General features: G+C 36.8%; 3 protein-coding genes across 7 annotated transcripts; 2 read left to right on the plus strand and 1 right to left on the minus strand.

Annotated features, from left to right (window-relative positions):
- Positions 1-8: 8 nt before the first annotated feature.
- On the minus strand, positions 9-5,201 carry LOC127262946 (CRM-domain containing factor CFM3A, chloroplastic/mitochondrial). The gene is made up of 9 exons (XM_051291817.1): positions 4,316-5,201; positions 3,318-3,762; positions 3,110-3,240; positions 2,300-2,638; positions 1,720-1,876; positions 1,346-1,638; positions 1,169-1,228; positions 295-363; positions 9-171 (listed from the first exon to the last, which is right to left on the minus strand). The coding sequence occupies exons 1-9, from the start codon at positions 5,129-5,131 to the stop codon at positions 43-45; spliced, it is 2,439 nt and encodes an 812-aa protein (XP_051147774.1). The 5' UTR covers positions 5,132-5,201; the 3' UTR covers positions 9-42.
- Positions 5,202-6,022: 821 nt separating this feature from the next.
- On the plus strand, positions 6,023-7,707 carry LOC127263121 (mitochondrial arginine transporter BAC2). Its single transcript, XM_051292085.1, has 2 exons — positions 6,023-6,312; positions 7,051-7,707. Exons 1-2 carry the CDS (start codon positions 6,076-6,078, stop codon positions 7,705-7,707), a joined length of 894 nt encoding a protein of 297 aa, XP_051148042.1. The 5' UTR covers positions 6,023-6,075.
- A 3,407-nt stretch (positions 7,708-11,114) lies between these two features.
- Positions 11,115-18,500, plus strand: LOC127262889 (kinesin-like protein KIN-13B). 5 transcript variants are annotated; one of them, XM_051291749.1, is made up of 13 exons: positions 11,115-11,397; positions 11,508-11,726; positions 14,204-14,392; positions 14,692-14,793; positions 15,195-15,272; positions 15,364-15,445; positions 15,759-15,918; positions 16,000-16,302; positions 16,939-17,157; positions 17,297-17,612; positions 17,689-17,754; positions 17,863-17,956; positions 18,115-18,500. In XM_051291749.1, the coding sequence occupies exons 1-13, from the start codon at positions 11,245-11,247 to the stop codon at positions 18,183-18,185; spliced, it is 2,052 nt and encodes a 683-aa protein (XP_051147706.1). In that variant the 5' UTR covers positions 11,115-11,244; the 3' UTR covers positions 18,186-18,500. The 5 variants fall into 5 exon arrangements, with proteins under 5 accessions (XP_051147706.1, XP_051147705.1, XP_051147707.1 ...); XM_051291748.1 differs by having other exon boundaries at positions 17,863-18,500; XM_051291752.1 differs by lacking the exons at positions 11,115-11,397; positions 11,508-11,726 and adding an exon at positions 12,155-12,278 and having other exon boundaries at positions 17,863-18,500.
- Positions 18,501-19,115: the final 615 nt, after the last annotated feature.

Below are 19,115 nucleotides of genomic sequence, written 5' to 3' on the forward strand. Positions count from 1 at the left end.
TATATCCAGTTAAGAGAGTTAATACCAGCCGGCTTATTCTGGTTACCGGAATTTATGCAATGGAGAATCAGATGATTCAGATTCAGATTCTTCGAGGGTCGAGAATTCAGAATCTTCGCCATCATTCCAGTCATCTTCATCTTCATCTTCGTCTGATACTTCATCTTCGCTCTGTACAATGAGCGAAGGTGATAGAAAATTCATTTAGCTATCGATCAATCATCATCGCGTCTTGTTTTAAATATGTATATGGTAAAACAATTACGGATTCTTGAATGAACTTTGAAGACTTACTTCACTAAACCCGGCATGGCCCTCTGTGTTCTGAAGCTTGTTGTTGCTCTCCAACTTTTCGGGATTTTCCTGAGAGAACTGATACGATTCAGAATAACATTTTCAAGTATAAAAGTACCATAGTAGCATCAACAACTCAAATGACCTACAAAGGTCAAGAATTCTCTTAAGTAAAAGGCAATTTCTTGTTGACATATTTCTTCAAAAGATGTCGAGAGAATAAATACTTCATTAGATCATAAAAAGTGGTCATTAGGAGAAATAGGAGCATTAGGAAGATAAATTCTATTCAGATGGCAACAATGGGTTCATTAACCAGAAAACACCCAAGAATACAAAGTTTTGATACGATTTCGGTAGGGGTGGGCACGGTTCTGTTATACATAGATGCATCTATTTGATATCCGAATCGAACCGAACAAATATTTGAAAACGCGAACCCAATCCGAACCGAAATTATCGGTTAATCAAAATATTTGCAAATAACTCAAACGGAACCGAAATTGATAAAAAAAATATATTAAAATTTTAATTAAATAAAAATATTTGCAAATATTTCAACTATCTGAACCGAATATAATTATTAATATAAATTTTAAATATAACAATATAAATATATTCGATTCGGTAACCAAACCGAACAAATATCAAATATGCAATATTTATACTCGAACTGAATATGCTCGGCTAACTGAAAATTCGGTTCGGTTCAGTTTAGTGGTTCGATTCGATTCTTTTACCCTCCCCTAGATTTCGCCCTTTGGCAAAACACCTCAAAGAAGCAGAATTCTTTTCGGAAAATTGGATAAGAGATGCAATAAGTAGAACATACTGTCGACATAGATAATAAAAGTAAGGTAGATCTACAACTTACAATTTCTTGCTTTGTTTGCGCAATGGATTTCTCCAGCTCGGATATGTGCTCACTGAGAGCCTGCAAAACAGTGTCAAACTTATTAATGTGAGCCTACATTTACAAATGAATGAACAAAGGCTTCATAATATTGCAGATTATTGACATAGTAAAGGCGAGACGTAAAAGATGACTAACTTCATATCGCTGCAAAGCCACCCTCCGCTTCAGTGCTTTTGCCTTTGTCAGAAGGTTTCTTGGTCTCAAAGCAATAGGTCGTCGATAATTCTTTCCACGATAGTAAATCAAGATATGACCTTTAGGAACCCTTTCGACTGCCACTAGTATCCCTCCACTCTCATATTCCAAGAGTCTAGCAGTTTCTTCCGCAAGAGAAAGTTCTTTTTCCTTTGATATCAACTTTACAAGTTCTCTGTGTTTCCAGTGCAGATGCATATTCTCAATAACACCATCAAATACGCCGCGAATGCCTGAAAGATTGTAATAAACAAGCCATGTTTTTTTGTTTAGGATGACAAATCTAGTGTTTCATAATCGTTCTAAAAACTCACCAAGTGGAAGGTAAGCTTTCATCCTTAATCCAATCCTACGATAAACAGCTTTTTCCTCGTCTGTAATTGTCTCCTGGTCATCTGAAGGATTTACAGGAATCCAAGAGGCCACTATTTTTGATAATAATCGTTCCGCTTTCAGTTTCTTTGCCTGAGACTGTAAATGCAGTCAGTGAATCGTAATAAGAACTAAAGACAAACATCACATCACATCACATGAGTTTTCTCACAGATTTTATATCTTTCAAGTAAAAGGTACTGAAAATAAGATATAAAGAAGTCTGTCTGTAAAGTTCAGTTAAACTAATCCATTACAAATTTTAGTTACAATTTGAATAGGAAATACTCTATAATCAAATTCCAATGGGGTCAGCTAAACATGAAAAATTGAAATTGAAGGAAATTTCTAGGAGTGCAAACAGTTATGCGCGTAATTTATATTTGCATTTAGATCGAAACCTAAGCAAGATCACGCACGAAACTCAATCAACCAAAGGAATGATCCATTACGACAGTAAAATATAAAGAGAAAATGTCTCTCTAATCCCAATTCATCATGCATTATATACTCAGCACTTACAATTGCCAGTTTATGTTCAAGTCGTCTGATCACTCTGGCACGCTCGGCTCTGGATGCCTCTTTTTTCATGTTTTCACGTTCTTCAGCAGATATGTCAATTCCCCATCGAGCCTGAGCTTCATAAAACTCGGCCAATGTACCTGCCGAAGCTTCTTTCCCTTCACCCACAGGGGATGGAGATTGTCCTACCCTAACTTTCTCTTCAACATCTTGGATTTGCTCAGTCATCTCCTGTCTTTCTGTTAATGCAGCAGCCACACTGGGAGGAAGAAAATCCTTTCCACGGTACATTACTATATAATATTTGTTTCTTAGAAGTAAGACGCCGCCGGTTAGTCTCTACAAACACACCAAGACAAGAGAATTTAAAAAAACATGAAAAAATTGCTGCATGCTAATGATACCGAACTTAAATCATATTGACATTCCTCACTACCATAAACAGGTATTAAGATGGGAGCTTGTTTTGGATCAAATAAACACCTGATTATTTCACCATGCCATAATTCATGAAACCTTAACCTATAAGGTCCTATAATTGAACATTAACAACTAAGGAATTTTAGGAAAACTGTGAGATTCATGAACCTCGGGTTGTAAATTGAGGTTAAAACGGTAGTAAATTTTCATTTGCAACAAAGATGGATTGAGGACCCCAAAAGGGCTAGATGTCATAAATGGATAACTTGCTGAAAGAAGAATTCCTGTTAGAGAACCCACAGTCATAACATTCATAGAGGTGCATAGCATAGCAAAGAGGTTTTGCCACAAAAAGAAAGATAAAAAAAGCTTACAAAATAACCCACATACTTTCAATTCCTCAGCCATAAGTTTGTTGTTAGTGTTCTGGATTCCACGTTTCACAGCAATCTTTACAAGCAAACTTTTTTCCCAAAGTTTGACAATGGATGCTGCTAAACCTTGATGATGTCTATTTCGCCCTGGAAGAATAAAGAGAAGAAAACATGTCATTGCAGATATTACAAAAGTCAAACATCATAAAGTGGCTTAAGATTACCAAGAGCAAAGTGGCAAGGAAGCGATTTCCCAAGCTTTCGCAAGTTGGTCATCTCGGCATTTGTTAGCCGTGAACGCATTCCAGAAGGAAGAAGCCTAAAAGGAGTTTTGTATCCAGGAATTGTCTGAGGAAGTTGATCAGCATCAACAGGAAGTACTCCTGTACCCCACCAATCTTCAAATCGCGGGCCTAGACCATCTAATAAATTATGGTATTCAGCTTCCTCTCCTGTCAAGCTTTCAACTGGTTTGGCAATAACTGGATTGGACTTCTCAAGGACTGGGCTTCTACTGCCTCTAGCAGCTGTGGAAACTTCAGGAACAAAAGGAGTGTCATCTTCACTCTTCACCTGTTGAAGTTTTGTAATAGGTCCTTCGTAATTTGTTCCTCTAAACACCAACATAACACTTCCTGACCTCCATGTAACTAGGCCACCTGTCCGCCGCTGATTAAGGAAGAGATAGTGAGCTTTCATAGTCTATATATATATTTGGGTAAAACATTGAAAAGTATGGCAAATGATTTCCCACTTAAGGAATCAAAATCCCAAACTGAAATTGTAGAAATATCATCAATACTGTCAATGATAATGTGTCTCTTCTTATGAACAGATATATGTATCACCCCACCCCACCTCCATTGAGTATCCACGCCTCACTCGTGCATAAATACACACAATCTTATGCTTCCTTCCTTCCTTCCTTCCTTCCTCATTTAATGCATGCCGGCCAAGTCATTACAACATCATATATCACCCCTTATGATCAGACAAGTTAAGAACACACGGCGCTACATACTAATACTCTTGTTGCTAAGGTATGATGTTTAACTACTCCACTTTGATTATGACCTCCAGCATAAGTAATCACTAAAATATGGTTCCAAGATTCATCAGATTAACCATGTCATAGCTTTAGGCATCAAGAACAATTATTGAATCCAAGGGAAACCAAGATCTCGGGAATTAAATTATTCAAATAACAAAAGAACTCACCAACCTCAACTATCTCATGTGCAGTCTTCATATCATGGGCCAGTTCTTCATGAAACTTCAACCTCACTAGCTCACACTTCCTCCACTTATCATGGATCTTCTCCAAAACTTCACCAGTAATCCCAGCTTTAGGTACATTCACCCTCTCCCTCAATGTCATCCCCATTCTCCTCAACCTTTTCAGCTCTTCATCTTCAATTGTTAACTCCGCCAACGTCGGTGCTCGCACCGCCCGCTTCTTCACTCCTACCCAGCTCTCCTCCATTTCCTCATCCTCTGTCACTCCCCTCTCCCATGGCAGCAAGTCAGCAGAATCACTATCCTTATCTTCCACTAAAATAGTGTCCGGCCTAACCCAATCTCTCTTCAGTAAATCACCTAGCTTTTCATCCTTAAATTCAATATCCGCCGTATCATTCAACTCCAAGCTACCGCTCTCCGAATCCTCGCCTAAATCTCCTTCCTCCTCCTCGTCGTCCGATCCTAACCCTAAATTCCGCAACCGAAGCACAATTCTATCAATCGCCGTAGTACCTTCGTGAATTGTCTCGCGTTTCGGTTCAGACCTTTTTGCAACATTCTTCGGAGGCGTCGCTGCCGCCGCAGGAGCCAAAGGCCACTTTCTAATCCAATTGAACGAAGATACTCCAGACAAATTCCGGCTTCCCGAAGGCGCAGTGGAAAATCCATTGGAGCGGAAAGGAGAAGAGAAACTCTCACAAAGTACAGCAGGCAACCGCGGCGGTCTCCGTCTAGGAACAGTAAATGCCGACAGAACGTGCGGCGGAAGCTCCGTCAATTTCGCCGTTGAAAGCGCCATTTTTTTGGCTGCTCAGCTTCAACTGAAACTCAGACAGCTCCTCAAAGAGGAAGACGATGATAAGATATTTTGCTCGTTATACATCACATTCGGGCCTAATTACACAACCCTTATTTATAGGCCCAATTTTTGGCCCAACACATTCAACTGTAACAGCCGAATTCCCATTGGTCCACGTGTCAGCTATCTGTTCATCTTCCCGCCGAGGTCGCCCCGCCTGCAAATCTAATCCTCTCACAAATAACTGAAAATAGATTCCATTAATAAATAAGCCGATCCTTAACAATAATTAACTGCAACAAACGGACACATTATTGGAAATTTTCGTTTAAGCGAAAGTACTTAACCAAAAGGCGCCTCCTGCAAAATCTGAAACTCCTTTTCCTTGTTCAAACAGGTAATTAATATTAAGATATTTACATATTTACATATGTAAACTGAGGGCGTGTTCTTTGGGAGATTTTTACAAGTTTTCATCGTTTATCAATTTTTTTGCTTTAAAAATATTAAATTAAATATTTATCAAATTATTTTTATTTTTTTGTTCGTGCATTTAACTTAAATTTATCGATGTTATGAAAAGGCAAAAATCAATATTTAATATTATAATTTATTTAATATTTATTTTATTACATTTTGTTTCTATTTTTTTAATTATTAACTAAAATTTTTAAAAATATTTTTAATTATTTTTTTATTTTTTTATTTTTAATAAAATATTCATTTTTAAGTAGTGTTTAGCCAAAATGGATAAATTCAAATACTTATTTATATCTCGTCATTGCATTATTTTAATTTAAAGACTCAAAATTCATACTTTCTAACAAACACACTCCTGAGTCTATATTTGGACAATTTTCTGATTTTTTGTATTTTTTATGTTTCGCAGGCAAGGAGAAGGAGAAGAAGGGTTGTATGAAAGGGTTGGTGTGTCAGAATTCAGAATGAGCATCTGGTCGGAGTTCTTGGAAAGCAGTTGGGGGACGGAGTTTGTCGCCGGAGGAATCGGCGGCAGCGTCGGCGTTTTAGTCGGACAACCGCTGGACACCGTGAGAATCCGGCAGCAGCAAGCGAAAAATGGCTCATCGGCGGTCGCCATTTTCCGGCAGATCGTTGCCAGGGAAGGTCCCGGGAGTCTCTTTCGAGGAATGCTAGGCCCTTTAGTTTCCATCAGCTTTCAGGTATATTTTCGAAGTTAAATTAGTTATTAATTTAAAACTAAAATTATAAAAATATATACATTTAAAAGGAAAAAGAATCAGACTTGATTACATTTACAAATATACTTATAAAAATGAAAAATATATATATATATATTCACATACAAATTATATATATTTCTATTTTAAATTATTTAGACTTTGTATAAATAATAAATTTTTATCCATTTGATATTATTTACTTTTTAAAAATATCATATTAAGTTTATTTTTTCTCCCACAAAATATAAAATTAAATATTAATTTTTTATTATTTTTTTATTTTTTTCAAAAATTCTCAAAATCTCAAAGTTCTTTAAACACCTATGTCTAAATAAAGCCTTAATTACGAAATAATTAGTATTAATTATATACTCCTATCTATTATATTGTCACATAATTTTAATTTTTGTTACAATTAAAATATTGTTCATTCTGTCTTTGGTGTTATATTTATTGTATACAAGATAATTTAAAAAATATATAATTAATAAAAATAATTATAATATAATACAAATAATTATATATTAAAATTTAAAATATAAAATACATTTTAAAAGTTATACGTCAATAAATGTTTACTTTCAACTTAAATTGATAAAATATCTAGACAAAAAATTAGAACAATAAGAGCTTTTGTTACGCAATTTTCTTAAAACCACATTCAATCAACTACTCCCGGACCTCCGGTCAATTCTCACAACCCACCGTCGCTTACAGAACGCCGTCACGTTCCAATCCTACAACACCCTATCCCGTTCCCTCAACTCCCGGACCTCCACCCCAGACGAGCCCTCTCCGTACACCACCGTCGCCCTCGCCGGCGTCGGCTCCGGCGTCGTTCAGAGCGCCCTCATCTCCCCAATCGAGCTCGTCAAAATCCGGCAGCAGCTCCACCCGCCGTCTCCCGGCGGCGCCCTCCGCCAAATCCTCCAATCCCACGGCAGCCGCGGCCTGTTCCGCGGCCTCGCCGCCACCGTTCTCCGCGACGCGCCGGGCCACGGCATGTACTTCTGGGCCTACGAGTACCTTCGGGAACGCCTCCATCCAGGCTGCCGGAAACACGGCGGCGAGTCGCTCACGACGACGGTGGTCGCCGGAGGCACCGCCGGCGCCGCCAGCTGGCTGGTGTGCTATCCGGTGGACGTTCTGAAGACGAGAATCCAGGCGGCGGGGCCGTACACCGGGATGGTGGATTGCTGCCGGAAAAGCGTGGCGAGTGAAGGGTACAGTGTGCTTTGGAGAGGGTTAGGGACGACGTTAGGTCGAGCTTTTGTCGTCAATGGCGTCGTCTTTACAGCCTACGAGACTGCCGTTAGATGCATCCATAGCCATAGGGATGATCATGCCGCTGTCCGTACACCCAATGTTGTATAGCTTTAGATTTTTTTTACTATTTTTTAACTATCATCTTTTCTATAAATATTTTTGAAATGGAAAATTCTAACTGAAATATCGAAATTATATCGATATATAACAAAAACATCATGTGATACTATTTTTATTTTTTAGTATTATGATATATAAATAAGGAAAATAAAAATTTGATGAATTTATATCAAAATTATACTACCTCCGGTGGTCCATTTATTTTTTTATGATTTTTTGAATATTAATTATTATATTAAAATAAATATAAGAAAAAATGATAAAAATATTTTAAATTTTTTAAAATACTACTATAATGATATTGGTGAAAAAATTATACAAATATAAATATATTTTTAATATTAAGTACAATAAGGTAAATGAGATCTTGAAGCTAAACAATATTTTTTAAAATTTTTTTTTTTTAAATTATAAATTTATTTTTGATTTTAGTATTTGGGTATATATATATTAGGCGGTATATTAATTCAGTATATATATATATACTCCCATACTAAAATTTTGGTATATCTTTTTATGTGTGAGATAGTTGAAAGTATGAAATAAAAAATGAATTGTTTTTTAAATTTTAAGAGTGACATAATATATAAAATAGCACATATTATATAATATGTAATTCATTTATATAATTACATATAACATGTATAGATTGATCAAATTAGTAAATATTTATAAAGAAAATAATATATATTAATATAATATATAATACTGTAGACATTAAAAATATGTCTAAAATCAATTAAATATCGTGTATTTTGGAAGAAAATAAAATTTCAATAAAATAAATATATGATATTTAATTATGCACCCATGTTAATTTTTGTACAATAAATATTAATGCAAAAATCTGCTTAAAATGGAAGATATCGTACAAATATTACGTGTGCATAAATAGAGTCATAATAAATTTGGCAGCAAAATAAATTAATCTTGTCAATAAATGAAGTATATAAATTAATATCTTCCAAACAAGGCAATAATATAAAGATCTTGTCAATAAATGAAGTATATAAATTAATATCTTCCAAAAATGGCAATAATATAAATATTTTGGCGAGAAAAGAAGGTGCATAATCAAATCCTTCAAGAATGGAAAACGGCATCCAATGGAAAAGGAAAGATTATAAAATCTTTCCATCCACGTAGCACCATCCGAAAAGGAAGCCAAGGCCGCCCTCCCCTATAAATAGGAGTCATGACCAGTTCATTTGACACACCGAAGTTGCATCGAGGATTCAAGCAAGGGTAAGTCTCTAGACTCTCTTTGTATTTTTTTTCATGTTCTTCGTGTCCTTCGAAGCGTTTTTCGTCGAAAGTCACTAATTTGGACAAATGATCCAATATTGGTTGACGAATCGATGAAGTTAACGTTCTTCGTCGTATGTCCAAGCCGGAGGAAGGATCAAAGCTCCCAAAGCCGTCGAGGAATTCGTCAAAGCCAAGGAAAGGTCTTCAAAGTTTCTCTCAAAGCTTCGAGGTGTTCATCGCGTTCTTCATAAAAGGCGCAAGCTCGGCCCTCTTCGATCCAAAATTCAAAAGGACACGCCGCCAAAAGCGTTATGGAGCACTAAATCCACCTCTTCGAGGATCAAAGCTCTCAAAGCCGTTGAGGAATTCGTCAAAGCCAAGGGAAAGTCTCCAAAGTTCATCCCAAAGCTTCAAGGTATTCATCGCATTCTTCACCAAAGCAACAACTCGGCCCTCTTCGATCCAAAAATCAAAGGGACACGCCGCCAAAAGCGTTATGGAGCACCAAATCCACATTCTCAAAGATCAAAGCTGCGGATCGTTTAAAGAGGACATCAAATCCAAAGCCGACGATCGAATCGCCCACGCGGAGACCAAAATCCTCCAAAAGCAGCAAAGACAAATCAAAGATCAAAGTTGCGGATCGTCCAAAGAAGACATAAATCCAAAGCTGAGGATCAAATCGCCCACGCGGAGACCGAAGCTCTCCAAAAGACGGAAAAGGCAAACCAAAGATCAAAATTGCGGATTGTCTAAAGAAGACATCAAATCCAAAGCCGACGATCGAATCGCCCACGCGGAGACCAAAGTCCTCCAAAAGTGGCAAAGCCAAAGCAAAGGTCAAAGTCGTGGATCGTCTAAAGAAGACAACAAATCCAAAGACGATAATCAAATCGTCAATACGTAGACCAAAGTCCTCCAAAAGCGGCAAAGCCAAAGCAAAGGTCAAAGTCGTGGATCGTCTAAATAAGACAACAAATCCAAAGACGATGATCAAATCGCCAATACGGAGACCAAAGTCCTCCAAAAGCGGCAAAGCCAAAACAAAGATCAAAGTCGCGGATCGTCTAAAAAGGACAACAAATCCAAAGACGACGATTGGATCGCCAACATGGAGACCAAAATTCTCCAAAAGCGGCAAAGCCAAATCAAAGATCAAAGTATCGGATCGTCTAAAAAAGACATCAAATCCAAAGCTGACGATCAAATCGCCAGCACGGAGACCAAAACCCTTCAAAAGCCGGCAGAATCAAACCGAAGACCAAATCTCTTCGGATCAAAGAAGCCATAGAAAACCAAGTTGGAAAATAAATCCACCCGGAAGAAGAATCAAATGACTCATTTAGAGAATATGACCCGCTTTGAATTCAAATCAAATATAATTTGTACAAATTTTGTGTTTATTAAAAATAACACAATTTTTTGTCCAAAAATACATATTGTAATAACACATTATATAATTATATATATTACAATATATTATGATTTTAACATAATAATTATATAGTACAACATCATATATAATACATAGAGCAAGTATTAATACAATATACTTCATTCATTTCAATGTAGTAGTCTTATTTACTATTTTTGTCCGTTCCAAAACAATAGTCTTATTTCCATAAAAGCTCCTACACCTAATGGCTTAAGCTGCTCGCTTGGGCTCCTTTGCAGCGTAGCAGTCTACCTGTTCATAATCATATCACCATAAAACTACCACTATTTTTTCATTTTTACTACACAATTGTTACTACTTTTTACTTTAATACACTCACAAGAACAAAAAAGTCTTCTATCTATATTTTTACCAACTACTAATATAATATCCAGCTGACTATAGTTTTAAGACGGATGGAATATAAAATAATAAATTATATGAAAAAACATTTCGAACACCTCCATAGACCATATGAGAGTGGGCTGTTTTCTAATATTTGGGCCCAAAACGACATGCACCGAACGCACAAAACGACATGGGAAGCACGAGCGAAGGAAAATTTAAAAAACCGGGTCCCACACTGGACTCAGCCAATCATGTTTCTCACACGTGCCATTTCACACGTGCGACGTCACCGTCTACAGAATTCAAAGCTTCACCGTATTTCATCCTCAGAACACCATAAATACTGATTTGCTTGCCTCACAATCAGACATGCATTCTACAATCTACGCCACTGTAGTCATCACCGAGGATACAGCTAATCGGAAAATTCGGAATCCAGGGGGCTTTGGACGCCGGCGGGACGACGGCTTTCGATTTTCTCGAAGAAGATCAGCATGATGGGCAGGCAGAGATCCGGCGTTCAAGGGGCGCATCATCACCGCCAGAGCTCGGAAAATTTCCTGGCAACTTCGTCGAACGGCCGATGGCTGCAATCAGCTGGTTTGCAGCAATTTCAGTCGTCGGATAATGCGATTCCTCCAATTCAGGTGCGTTTTTATGGTTTATTTGTATGTGGAGTTGCGGGATCTGATTCTACAATCTGGAGCTCCGATTTTGGATTTGTGAATGTTGTTATTTGGTTCTTACTCGAATTAAGGGTTATGGATACCATAATATGGGTGGGGATCAAGGTTCGAGATCATATCGTAGCGTGCAGCCGCAGACGTCTTATAAAGGAAGCGTGGATTTGTTTGCTCTGCCATTAACGCCGACGGGTAATTCCAGTTGTAAGAATGGGGAAGAAAGAGGATCACAGAGTGATAACAGCTCTGGGCTTTTGGATCTTCAGGCCTTCGATTCCGAGCTACTGACTGAGGTAAAAAACCCATTTTACCCTCCGCTGTTTCTATTTCTTTCGTCTTATGCCCTCCCCTTTCGAACAAATTAAAGCCCTAGCATCATTGCTGTTCGTTCTTCCTGCTTCATTTGTGTGTCGCCATTAATCTGCAAAAAAGGTCCCTTTCTTGTTCTCCGGTCGCGGCTTAGGCCGCCGCTAGAGGTACTAATAATACCACATGAGCAATTTACGCAAGTTTAGATCATCGAATGGTCTCAAATGGATATCTGTAATATTCTGCCCAGAAAATAATCATAAATTTTATGTTGATGTGTCGCATCCCCGTAGGCTTTACAGAACTGGAACTGTTAATTCGAGTAACTGTGGAAATCTCTGTGAGCTAGCGAAGAAATCGCGTGTAAGGATTGAAGCTCAAGACGCTCTGTTAGACTACTTCCATGGCACCAGGGGCTTGCAGATCATTGATGCTGAGAATATGAGCAGGAACACCCCCCACTTTTTCGATAGTTTGGCGAAGAGAGTGGATATAGATGAAGCACAAGTTAAGAAGTCGCTGACCCGGTTCTTGAGGTACCATCCCATTAATGAGTTTGAGCCATTTTTTGAGAGCATAGGTTTGAAGCCTTCTGAATATTTGCCCTTTGTTCCGCGGAATATGATGTTTCTAAGTGATGATGAATTGTTGCTGGAAAACTATTATGCTTTGTGTAATTATGGCATTCAGCGAGATTGGATTGGAAAGATTTATAAAGAAGCGACTGAGATTTTTGGGTATGATTATGGAGTTTTATCGCTAAAGCTCCAATCTATTCAGAATTTGGGATTAAACTACACCCTTGTAGCCAAGATTATTGCTTCCACCCCCAGACTATTAGTTGAAAATTCTGGTTTTGTTGAGTTTCTTGCCAAGTTGAAAACAGCAGGAATTCAAAATGATTGGCTTGAAGAGCATATATCTGTTGAAGATTCTTACGACTGGACAGGTATGCTCAAGGTAATGCGCCAATTCAATGCGATGGGTTTGAATGAGGAGAAAATAAAACAAACATGTACACAGCATCCTCAGCTTTTGCTCGAGTGCCCCAAGCATACGACACTCCCTTTGTTTGGATTCTTTTGGAAATTTGGATTCACTTTTGCTGATATGCAAAATTTGTTCCTTCAATTTCCGGAAATATCGGTTGTGAAATTCACGAATAATATATGCTGCTCTCTGAAATTTCTGAGAGACATTAACATGTGTTTTGAAGAACTTGGTTGGTTTGTGCGATCACATCCCGTGCTGCTTGGATCATCTGATCCCAAAAGTGTAAAGAGCTTGCAGACTTCGCTGAACTGTGGAAAGGCCAAGCTCAATCAAATGCTCAAGGATGATCCCAACCTGTTACAGAAATGGGCGCTTGGCTTAAGAGTTGACCCGGTGCATGAGGCTAAATATAGGGTTCTGCAGGCAACAATGTTGAAAACCAAGTTCTTGTTAAGTTTAGGATACAAAGAAAATTCGAAAGAAATGATGGAAGCTCTCAAAGTGCTTCGAGGCCGAGGAGCAGCACTTAAAGATAGATTTGATTGTCTAATGAACAGTGGATTGAGCCACGTGGAAGTTGCGAGTATGTTTCGGTTAACACCTCGGATTCTTAATCAGTCCAAGGAAATTCTTGAAATGAAGGTTAAGTTTTTGGTAGAAGAATTGGGAATCCCAGTGCCTGAATTGGTTGGATATCCGAAAATTCTGTGTTATAAAATTCCAAGGGTCAAACTTAGAGTTTTGATGTATAAATGGCTTAAAGATGAAGCAGCAGTGCCACCAGATTTGGCCTTGAGCACTTTGTTGTCATCCTCGGATGAAATGTTTATGAAGACTTATGTAGAGTCTCATCCTAGAGGGCCACAAATTTGGAAGGAATTGAAGAAAGAAGTAGAATCTGATTGACAATCACCTGTTGAATGTCGATGAGAGTTGTCAGTGGTAGAGTCTGTTTATCTGTCTTTGAAGAAGCTAGCTATTCAGTCAACGCATTTTTAGTATATATATATAGTTTATTGGTGTATGTGGATCAATTTTGTCTTCATTTTTGAGTTGCAAGTTGGTTGCACTGAACATAATGATGCAGTAAAATTTATATTGAAATGTTGTTCCCTCATGATTCTTGATCATTATAATGGTGCTCAGATATTGAAGACTTGTAGGAATCTGTCATTCTCCAGTAATTGAAGTTTCAGGGCTGTAGTTTTTCCCTTCGAATATTGAATACTTTCATTTCGTCTAAATATCACACCTCGTGGTTTAGTTGTTGTATTTTTAGAATGCAACATGATGCCAGAGAATTTTCCATCGAATCTGATTTGTGGAAAATTAAATGAACTACACGATCAGATAGAAACTACTCTCTGACTACACATTATGCTGTCCTTTTATCCTTCTATTGGTTTTCCAGTTTTCCTTTGTAATGGTTGATTGTTTTTTATCATCTGATATTTAATTTGTTTAACAGATGCCGATGCCTGGTATCCCAGTTGTTAATTATCATTCCCGGGGGAGAAGTTTTGATGACTCGGACCCATATTTTGGAAACAATAAACAATCTGAGAGAGCTTCTCTGTTACCCGATAATAATGTAATGAGAAGTCTTGCAGCTGACAATGCAAAAGCATCCAGCAATGTTGCGAAGATCAAAGTAGTTGTACGTGAATCAATCTTTGTTCATGTTTATCTGTCCCAACTAATTGTTTTTTTTTTTTTTACTGTCCGTGATCATAGATCATTTTGTTTAACTGGTTTGGTTGTTCACAGTCTAACAAGAAACATGCTTCTTATTCTATTGTTTTAGTTATTTGGAATAATTATGCTTTTACGTGCCACAATTGAGGGAAATTGTATATTTTTCCATGTGATGTGTAGCATGCATTGGATCAATCACTTAAAAGTTGGGATACTGTTGCTGTTCCAGTGTATGTAGCAATATTAATTATATTATTGCAGGTTCGGAAAAGGCCATTGAACAAAAAAGAGCTGGCAAAGAATGAAGAAGACATCATAGAAACGCATTCAAATTCTCTCGTGGTTCATGAGACAAAACTTAAGGTCCAGACATATTTTTTAAGTTCTTTCTGTACTTATTCATGTGCCTATAGGAATTTTAGAGTGACTATATGATGTGTAGTTCCTATAGCTTCTGAACATAAATCTTTTTGCTAGGATGGATTAAGTGCACTTAATCAACAATAATTGCTATGGAAAAAAAAAAATTTATTCCATTTTTCGTTGATAGATGAAGGCAGTATATTTAGTTATTGGTTGGTCTAATTTTATCCTGATTTGGATTAGATATCTGGTTGTCAAAGGTCAAAATGGCATTCCAATTTATTTCAATTTTATTCAGCTGATTAGAGTATTGTTTCTTTGTGTTGTTCTTCTTATTATTATTATTTAATATTCAAAGCCCAAAAATCCATTTTTCTTTTTTTTTTTTTTTTTTTTTGCAGGTTGATCTGACAGAATATGTGGAGAAACATGAATTTTGTTTTGATGCAGTGTTGAATGAGGAAGTTTCAAATAATGAGGTGATTATGTGTCTCTACTAGACCCAATATTGAGGTGAATTGACTTTCGTCTTGTTGTAGGTCTTGGATTGATTATATCTCGTTTTTGTAGGTGTATCGTGAAACTGTAGAAGCCATTGTTCCAATAATTTTCCAACGAACAAAAGCCACTTGTTTTGCTTATGGGCAAACAGGTAGTGAATCCATTCAATCATTAGATACAGCTTTGTATTATAGTTGCCTTTATCAGTTTCTTGCTGTGAATATGTTAGTCAATATCTGAAACTTGAAATTTCACTTTCACACAACTATGGAGCCCTCTTAAAAAATGACAGTAATTGACATTATAATCGAAAAATGATTAGACCATACCGTAATTTTAAATTGTTCATATCCAATGTTGCTCATATCCATGTAAAATTCAGCAACCTACTTTGGTCTTTCTTCTGTTTCTTTTGCATCATTCTTCGAGTCTTTAATCTTACGTCTACTCTGTAAACTTCACAGGAAGTGGCAAGACATATACAATGAAACCACTACCCCTCAAAGCAGTTAGAGATATCTTGAGGCTGATGCACTACACCTACAGAAACCAAGGCTTTCAGTTGTTTGTCAGCTTCTTCGAGATTTATGGAGGAAAACTCTTTGATCTACTCAGTGACAGGAAGTAAGTTGTCTCACTATTCCAGCATCTCTATACACCATAAACACGACTTTAGTGATACTTATAAAACTATGGCACTTACAGAAAACTCTTCATGAGGGAAGATGGCAAGCAGCAAGTTTGCATTGTGGGCCTGCAAGAATACCGTGTATCGGATGTGGAGACTGTCAAGGAATTAATCGAAAAAGGAAATGCATGTAGAAGTACTGGTACCACAGGTGCAAATGAGGAATCTTCCAGATCTCATGCCATTCTTCAGCTTAGTATTAAAAGATCAGCTGACGGCAGTGAATCCAAGCCTCCGAAGGTTGTTGGCAAGCTCTCCTTCATCGATCTTGCCGGCAGTGAACGCGGTGCAGATACCACTGATAATGATAAGCAGACCAGGTATACATGTAGCTTGTAATAAGCCATTATTTTACTTTTCGGACCTGCATAACCTAATCACCTTTGTCCTTTTCCTCATGGGTAGTGCTGTTACTTGATTCAAGCTACTCGAAAGTTTGATAAGGTTTAGCTTGAACTCCACTCTTTAATCATATTAAACGAGCTGAGTTCACGCTTGAGAAATACATGAGCCAGTTGTTGAGTCAAGTATGTTCTACTTTTTCTAATAACCAAGCTGCTCAAATTAGGTTGATCCTTGTTTTAGATTCTAAGCATAGGCTTGATCTCGAATATAAACATGTCTGAGCTTTAGCCAAAAATTTATTTACCTCAATCGAGTGCCCTCAAGCTAACTTTGTAAAAGATTGAGTCTAGCTCGAAAACTTGAAATGGGGTTGGCTCAATTAAGCACTATACTTGTGGCATAAAACTTTTACTCCCTCCATCCAGGAATTTTACGTTCATTTGAGTTGAACACAGATTTTAACAAATATTGTATTATATTTGTTAGTTGTCATAAAGTGAATGTAACTTGGAAGTATATGAGTGTGTTAATGAAGTGAGAAATTTTTTAGGGAGAAATTGAATATGTAAATCTTTATCTGCCTAAGTGCAAGTCTCGTGTTCCGAATGCAGAATGGAAGGAGCTGAGATCAATAAAAGTTTGCTTGCACTTAAGGAGTGTATTAGAGCTCTCGACAACGATCAAGGGCACATTCCATTTAGAGGCAGCAAATTAACAGAAGTGTTGAGAGATTCCTTTGTTGGGAACTCTCGTACGGTGATGGTATCATGTATCTCACCGAATGCAGGATCATGCGAACATACCTTGAATACATTAAGATACGCCGACAGGTGAGTCTAATCTTTCGATTTTTCAATAAGAGATTAATCACATGTGCTGGAAATGAATAATGATACATACACTCCACAAGTTGTTATATATATATATATATATTATGTATATATAATCTACAATCTATTCCCATTCCAGAGTAAAGAGCCTTTCCAAAGGAAACAATTCCAAAAGGGACACTTCATTTTCAACCTCAAACTTGAAGGAGTCGACACCCCCACCCCCACCCCCAACTTTTGAAGATGACGACTCGGTTGAACCACAGCCTGAAGAATATGAAGATGAGTTCTACGAGCCTGAGAAATGGACATGGAAGAAGACCATGAAAGTCGGATCATACTCCAATGTGGATGAAGGAGCTAAGAGAGCCAATAGCCACGCAAAGTTAGTGGGAGCTCCTAAACTGGAAATGAAACATTCAAATCCCGACAACAATTTGGCTGCTTTGCTGAAGGTAAAGAACTATTTTCCGAAATCGACTAATCTCATTACATATCCATATCTGTTTAATTTCTTCTCAACTTCCACAGGAAGAGGAAGATTTTGTCAATTGTCACAGAAAGCAAGTGGAGGAAACGATTGAAATTGTTCGTGAGGTTCGTCACATTCACTTTCTGTCTCATCAATTACCCTTTTCTCATTTTTTTTTTTTTTTTTTGTTTTCCAATCACGACACAATTGAGATATTCCCGGTACCTTCACAGGAGATGGATCTATTGGTCGATGCTGATCAACCTGGAAATCAGCTCGACGAATACATTTCAAAGTTGAACTCAATCCTATCCAAGAAAGCAGCAGGTATCTTACAGCTACAAAATCATTTGGCTCGATTCCAAAAGCTTTTGATGGAGCACAACGTCCTCGCCCCTTCTGATCATTAACTACTACTAGAGCTACATAATGTCGAGATATACGAATGCATACAATCTTGCATATAATGGTTGATTGTGAAGCAGCTTGCTTAGGAATTCCGTACGAAAATGAAGTTCGTCGTGATTGCTCGATGCAGCTGGAAATTCGGCTATGAGTATACGTAGCCGTCTTCGAATGCGTCGAAAGAATGATCGAAAACTACAGCCCTTGATCTCTGGCTGTTGAATTCAAGATATATTGTTGATTTTGTATTGATTTGTTGGTGAAGAAGGTGGTGGCGTTGTAAAGCTCTTTTGGATTGTAATGTCTTTTTGGCAGTGTTTATAGTCACACCTGAAATGATAAATGAAAATGTTGAGGTTGGTATTGAAATTTGATGAATGTATAAATAGTCTTGTAATTTATTGTTAATGAGATTGAATATTTATTTCTATTTTAAATTTGATTGGGCCTGTTTGGTTTTGTTTGAGTTGAAGTGTTTTTTTTTTTTAATTAATTAATTAGAATTTTGAGTTAAATATCACTTTGATGCTATATTTTATGAGAATAAATAAATTTTTTTGTTTGAAATTACAAACAATTTCAAAATAAAAAAGTAATTCCAATAGTATAAACCCAATACGTACAGTTATTTTTTTCATCTATTTTAAACACTTTAAATGTAATAGTTTGATTTTAAAAAAATTAATTTTAACTTTTTAAAAATATAATAAAATTTGTATAATAATAAGAAAATGGAAATATTCAATTAGAGCAGGTGTTTTTTAGGAATTAGATATTAAAATTCAAATTTTATATTTAAATAATATTTAATTCAATATTTTATTCCTTTTCTCCCATTTACCGTACCCTTCCTATGAAATAGTATTAAATATATATACTTCTTTATTTATACCGTACCCTTCCTATGAAATAGTATTAAATATATATACTTCTTTATTATGTCGATTTAACCTTTTCTTTTTCTTTCTTTTCTAATTTATACAGAAATGAGATTAAAATTAGTAATTATATACTTTTAGATGGATAAAACATAGAAAATTAAATTACAGCTTTGGCTTATCTACTACAGGCTACAGCTTGA

This window comes from Andrographis paniculata, unplaced genomic scaffold (genome assembly GCF_009805555.1).
Source record: "Andrographis paniculata isolate CXL003 unplaced genomic scaffold, ASM980555v1 Contig66END, whole genome shotgun sequence".
Lineage (NCBI taxonomy): Eukaryota > Viridiplantae > Streptophyta > Magnoliopsida > Lamiales > Acanthaceae > Andrographis > Andrographis paniculata.

Bases quoted from the DNA above. Each gene is read 5' to 3' on its own strand.
- LOC127262889 (XM_051291748.1), top strand. From the start codon at position 11,245: ATGATGGGCAGGCAGAGATCCGGCGTTCAAGGGGCGCATCATCACCGC. The intron at 15,273-15,363 runs GTGATTATGTGT...TCGTTTTTGTAG, and splicing joins AGGAAGTTTCAAATAATGAG to GTGTATCGTGAAACTGTAGA. The intron at 17,158-17,296 runs GTGAGTCTAATC...TTCCCATTCCAG, and splicing joins ACATTAAGATACGCCGACAG to AGTAAAGAGCCTTTCCAAAG.
- LOC127262946 (XM_051291817.1), bottom strand. From the start codon at position 5,131: ATGGCGCTTTCAACGGCGAAATTGACGGAGCTTCCGCCGCACGTTCTG. The intron at 3,241-3,317 runs GTAATCTTAAGC...TTATTCTTCCAG, and splicing joins TCCTTGCCACTTTGCTCTTG to GGCGAAATAGACATCATCAA. The intron at 2,639-3,109 runs GTATGTGGGTTA...GTGTGTTTGTAG, and splicing joins TTATGGCTGAGGAATTGAAA to AGACTAACCGGCGGCGTCTT.
- LOC127263121 (XM_051292085.1), top strand. From the start codon at position 6,076: ATGAGCATCTGGTCGGAGTTCTTGGAAAGCAGTTGGGGGACGGAGTTT. The intron at 6,313-7,050 runs GTATATTTTCGA...CGTCGCTTACAG, and splicing joins TAGTTTCCATCAGCTTTCAG to AACGCCGTCACGTTCCAATC.